Genomic DNA, 5,914 nt, shown 5'->3' on the forward strand with positions numbered 1-5,914 from the left:
AAAAAAAAGAAACATTGTTAGAAATAATCATTTTTTTCAATTTTAAAATTATAATTCAGAAAAATATATTTAGTTGAAACAAATAATTCTTTTTCTGTGTACATTTTAATAGACAGATGAAAACATAAAGTTTAATCCAACATTCTATTAAATACAATACAATCTGCTGCAATCACAGAGATGTAATTTCAAAGAGAATTTATTGATTTTATACATTTTGAGATAGTTTTTTTTATTATAATCGTTTATAATGAAAGAGTCAACAGGAGCACAGTCATTCTATTCGTAACAATGCTATAATCATTCGATAAGTTGCATGTCTCTTATTGTCAAGACGGATATCGAACAGCGTGTCTGAACACAGCCTGGGATCTGAAAAATTCTTACGATCCTTTCCATTCTACACGGGGCAAGCACTTTGCATAACATTACACAGAGAACGCTCTCGTAAGAAAATTATCGCGAACAAAGCGCGTGGCTGTTATTGGTCCCGGCGAGTTAAACACATACCCTCCCGTCTCATACATTCTTCCCATTAATTAGCCTCGAAAAAGCGGAATCGTGGCGCCAGCTAGTGAATCACTCAAACTATACGTTACGCTGTTCGACTTCGCCTATTTCAATAATATGCCGCAGGCGGTGGAATAAAATTATCGCCGCAGCGCCGGCGCGTGTATAAACGCACTTACGTAAACCGCGCGCCTGTCCGACTTGGCGTGTCCGTGCATAAGTAATATGCGTGTATTGCACCTGCGTAGCTTATCGGTATATGCACACGCAACGGCGCCAAGATACGCCCAATACGCACTGCAGTAATACGCCTGCAAATCTCAATTAAAAATCGCTCAAGCGATCAATCATCGTCGGCGAATCTTGAGAACCTAACCCCCCGACAGAATCCAAATTTTGCTTTCTGTGTTTGAAAAATTTTGTCTTCTCTTTTTTTTTTGTTATTTTAAGAAATGTACGTATGAAATTGAAGAAGCATATTTTGATGATAAGTTATTTAATTTCACATTCTAATGACTTTTCTCTCTCTCTACTTTCACCGTTTGTTGTAATAAGTATTTGAGAAAATACGTTTGGAAAGGTAGATGTTATTTTTTTTTTTTGCGATCTTGTTCGGAGATCATTTTATTTCTACATTTTCTTATGTATCTTTTTTCATTTAAGCTGAAAATTACCATAATAATGACACTACAATCAAGGCGAAATTGGTACGTACATCGAAGTTAATAAAATCTTTATTCACATTATTACGAAATCGCTGTCAGTTATACTTCAATCATTTAAAATCTAATTTAAAGTTAGATCAACAACTACGAATTAGTTTTTAAATGATTGAAGCATAAATGATAGTGATTTCGTAACGATGTAAAGAAGTATTTTATTCTTTCAACGTAATCAATTTTTCTTCGAACGCAACGTTATTATTATGATAATTTTCGGTTTCCATGAAGAAAGATAAATTAGAAAATGTAAAAATAATTACAGAAAAATGAAAGTTGTACATTTTAATGTAAAAGAAATTTCTATATCGGAAAACGCAACGACTTTTAAGAAGAAGCATGATCGCCTGCAGCTTCCAACTGTTCGTTCTCGACTATGTCAGCTTCTCGGCAGCTATCAAGACGTTCAATCGCGTGTACCAAACGTCTCTTCAACTTGGTGAACTCTTTGATGGACGTCATTTTAGTTAACGTCGCGGACTTCGTATCCAGATGACTCGTCGATTTTCTCGAAGTGGATCGTAGAAAAGCGCTCAGGCTGACATCAGCGATTTCTTCCCAGTCCTGAGAAACCGATCGAACGAATATTTATCGAAAAAAGAAATAGAAGAAAACAGCACCGGCATTGCGATTACATTGTAAACAATATTTCCTCATGAATGACAGAAGCACTAATCTGGTCAATCGATATTTCTTCCAAATGATTAATCGAAATTATATTTTTTTTGATAGTCGGACATATTTTAGCCACTTATCGTTAGAGCGAAGAGATTGAATTGCGGGTCGCCGTAATACTTACGAGTTCGTCGCACAGCTGCGGATCGAATCCGATCGCGGCTTCGAGCATCGCGTACTTATCGTCGTTTACATTGAGCCTCAACAGCAGGAGCAGTAACCTCACGACGCACCGCAGACCGTGGCCGGCGCGTTCCCGTTCCTGCAACAGCCCAATTACTGCACGTTACATCACGCCGCATTGACGGACTGCACGTCGCCAATCTGTCCGGATAATGCGAACCGAGATTTAGGTCAGGAATTGAAACCGGTAATCTTTTCACGAGGTCAGGCGCTCCTCTTTAATGTTTTTTTGTTTTTCCTCTATCTTTATTAACCGTTCATATTTTCTATATTCGAAGAAGAAGTCGAAACTATCACGTAACGATTTTAATTGATATTAGAATAGAGATTGTTAGTGGTCCACATTGTGGATTAGAATATTCTCCGAGAGGAGGTCGATTGTAGTAGAAAAGTATATATCTAAATACTCGCTCGTTAATTTACTTCATTCACGTCAACATATTCCCGCAGCGGTGGATGGAGAGATACTCTCGTATTTGTTACTTTCTCCGGGATCAACGAGTTATTAATTAATTTAATTTAATTATTAATTAATTAATAATCTAATTTAATTTCTCGATCATTCTTCGCAGCACGTCACGGATTAACTTGAACGGCTCCTTACAGAATCCAAATGTACAAAGAAGATGGAAAGGAGCTCAATGATTTTGAAGATTATGAAGTTACAAAGTAAATTCATATCGATAATTTTATGTTCGCCTGCACTGAAAAAATAATTAAATTTTAACAAATATTTGTTTGATTAGTGAGTATTTACTAATTATTTGATACAAAGGTCATTAATTTAATTTGACTGCCATTTTTATTGAGTAAACATTTATTTACTGTAAGTAAAAATGTCTACTCACAATTAATGCTGTTCAAAGAATTACGTGTTAAAGTTTAGTAAATTGTTTTTTTTTTTTTTTTCGATTTAATTTTATGACACCGAAACGATCCTTCCCGTGTTCGTTGTCTCTTTCCCTTTATTATCTATCCAAACATGACTCTCCCGCATATCGTGCGGATCGACGCTCACATCGAATTCCCTTTCCTGGAATGCCATAAATCTCGCAAATAATAAGCCACTCGAGCGCGACGAGAGGGATCGAGTAACGATCACGAGTACGTTGATATAGTTTCGCGAGACCGCCATTGCATCGGTGCGATTGCCATCTCCGCTTCCAGATCGGCGCGCGATAAGACGTGGCGATCTGGATACCGTATCGACCGCGATCGGCCGTCAAGTGGCTCGCGTGTTTTATATTGCCGAGATTATGGTCGCCGCTCGCCATCGCTGTCAGCGTTGGGTGAATAAGCGAAGGCAACTGCAGCGGACAATTACAACGTGCGCGACTTGCGAGCATTATCGAGCAGGTTCCAAGACTATATTTCAGTCGTAGTATTGGTTGAGAATGTATTTATTGGAATTTTCTAACGGGAATGCATAGAAAACCGTAACTAGACATTCTTTTCATTAATTACAAGTATATATAACAGAAATAAAAGTTTTTATATATTAACTTCCGGAAAAACAATTTAAACCAATTAGAGATCAAGTTTTTCGTTGCCACTTTTAACAACACGAATTCTTACCGTTTTATTATTGAAAAATACTAGGATAGTGCAAGATTTAGTCTTTTTAATGTAACAAATAGATTACAGATGATACTAACTGCAGCGGTAGGTAGAAATGATTAAAAGCGTGCTTATTAAAAATTAAAAGTAGTCAAACTGTTTCAAGAATTTTATGATAAATCTTACAACATCAGATTTACATTGAATACGTACTTTAATTCAACGTACATCTGATTAAAGGCTAAGATAGATCTCCGAACGAGTAAAGAGAAAAGGATCGGTTGTAGGAGGATTGAACATTGGTCAATTACCGCTCGTGCGATCGCGAGATCGTCCAGAAGCGCGAAGATCGCGCGATAGGTCGACTCCAAGAGGAACGGCAGTCCGGTCGTGGCCAGAGACCGGGTATTTCGCTCCCTCACGGCACGCAGCATCTTCCTCTCGATGTTTCTCAACTGGGTCGACAGTAGCCCGATCTCACTCTGTATTTGCGAACAAAAAAGTATGCTGAGGAAGAGAGAAACAGGTGTAATTAATCGACAGTAACGACGATGTTTAATGAATTGGACGCCGCCAATGCCGTCAGCATCGTCAATTGACTGCGAAAAACTGATCTCAAATCTGATGGGAGCGACAAAAGTAGAAGCTTTTAAGAGAAAAAAAGAGGGAGGAGAGAAAAAGAGACAGCTAAGTAGAGAAAAGAAAAAGAAAAATTCTAAGAATTCTCATACATACAAAATATTGTATAGACCTTTAGAGAGAGAGAGAGAGAGAGAGAGAGAGAGAGAGAGAGAGAGACGCTTATCAAAGCTCCAATTTTTTTTACAAGATGGGAGTCAAAATAAAAATTAAAACTTCAATAAAAACACATGAGAGAAGGATAAATATTTAGCAATTGGATATTGAATTAAAAATAAAATAATATTACATATCTTATCTAAAATCAAAGATGTACAATAAATAATTACAATTAGAAGCAACTTATATTACGTTTATAATTACATTTAGCGTAATACGTCTTTACATACATGAATGTATTTCTTTAAACTGTTTGATCATTGTATACCAAAATTAAAAAGATATAGTTTGCGTAAAAGCCTTATTTAAATAAATTACCGCGATTTTCTCCACCTTCTGACGACTACGATAGTGCGCCTCCATCTGAGACTGTACTAGCTGTATGTGATTTTGCGCGATGGCGGTCGTAAAGTTTCCGGTGGCCTTGTCTTTGAGCCTATTCACCAGCTGCTGTACCACCAAGGCCATCGAAAGTCCGTCATTTGATTGCACTCGATATCGATTGCTGGTAGCGCCGGAAACGATTGTCACCACACTGCCAGTTTGCAAGTTCTGCAAGCCAAGTACGTTCCAATTTTGCCTCTGTACATCTCCTGTAAACTCTGCGAAAAATTATCGCGATTAAAATTTTGTCGCAAATTTCTCACATAATTTCTGGAGAAAATAATTAAATAAGAAAATTCAACTATTCAGGCGATTTTTACACAGAGAGAAAGAACTAAATTTTAATAAATATTTATTTGGATAATATGCCAGATGAATATTTATTAAATGTAAACATATTTGGTATAAAAACCATGAATTTGATTTAACTGTTACTATTTTTTATTTAGCAAATATTTATTTTCTGTAAATAAATATTAGTACTATTTAAAGAATTATTTATTAAAACTTAATGTATTTTTCTCTAAGTGTATTTTTTCATTATTATCTTTATTTAGCGTTAGACGAGCGAAACAATTAATGTTCAATTTTAATAATATGCAATAAATGTTTAAACTTCTTGAAATTATTAAAAAAAAAATAGCTTAAATATATTAAAACATTTTTTATGATAGAAATTACAGTTGAAAATTCTGGGATATCATTTGTATTTCATGTGAGATTTGAAACAAGACATTGATATTTATTTTATTCTTAGCTTCATGGGAGGGAAGGAATTCACTTAACGAGAATTTTACCGACTTTAAATTACAAATCTACCAGGTGTGCGAGGCTTAAAGTCGAGGGGCCGATAAAAGGAAGAAAATGTGCCGTGATTGAAGAGGTCCGGGTAAGGTCCCTGAGGCCCGCGATGTCTGATTATCGTATTAGGTGGGCCGAGATGCCGCATGTTTAAACCACGAACGAGAGAGACTGGATTCCTTAATATCGCCGTTCGCAAACGAGACATCCTAATTCTCTATCCACAATTTCCTAGCCCGTAATTTCCGACGGGGGGAGGGAGGAGGGGAGAATAACGGGGGGGGGGG

At 36.6% G+C, this 5,914-nt stretch overlaps 1 protein-coding gene across 1 annotated transcript in view; it reads right to left on the minus strand.

The window, feature by feature from the left end:
• Positions 1-1,556: 1,556 nt before the first annotated feature.
• LOC108747645 (protein PTHB1) overlaps positions 1,557-5,914 on the minus strand; it is a 15,614-nt gene continuing 11,256 nt past the window's right edge. Inside the window, exons 9-12 of the mRNA XM_018485241.1 lie at positions 4,761-5,044; positions 3,956-4,126; positions 2,029-2,166; positions 1,557-1,793 (exon numbers count right to left, since the gene is read on the minus strand). Coding sequence (XP_018340743.1) covers positions 1,557-1,793; positions 2,029-2,166; positions 3,956-4,126; positions 4,761-5,044 — 830 coding nt within the window. The remainder of the gene's footprint in view (positions 1,794-2,028; positions 2,167-3,955; positions 4,127-4,760; positions 5,045-5,914) is intronic.

Source organism: Trachymyrmex septentrionalis, unplaced genomic scaffold, assembly GCF_001594115.1.
Source record: "Trachymyrmex septentrionalis isolate Tsep2-gDNA-1 unplaced genomic scaffold, Tsep1.0 scaffold20, whole genome shotgun sequence".
Lineage (NCBI taxonomy): Eukaryota > Metazoa > Arthropoda > Insecta > Hymenoptera > Formicidae > Trachymyrmex > Trachymyrmex septentrionalis.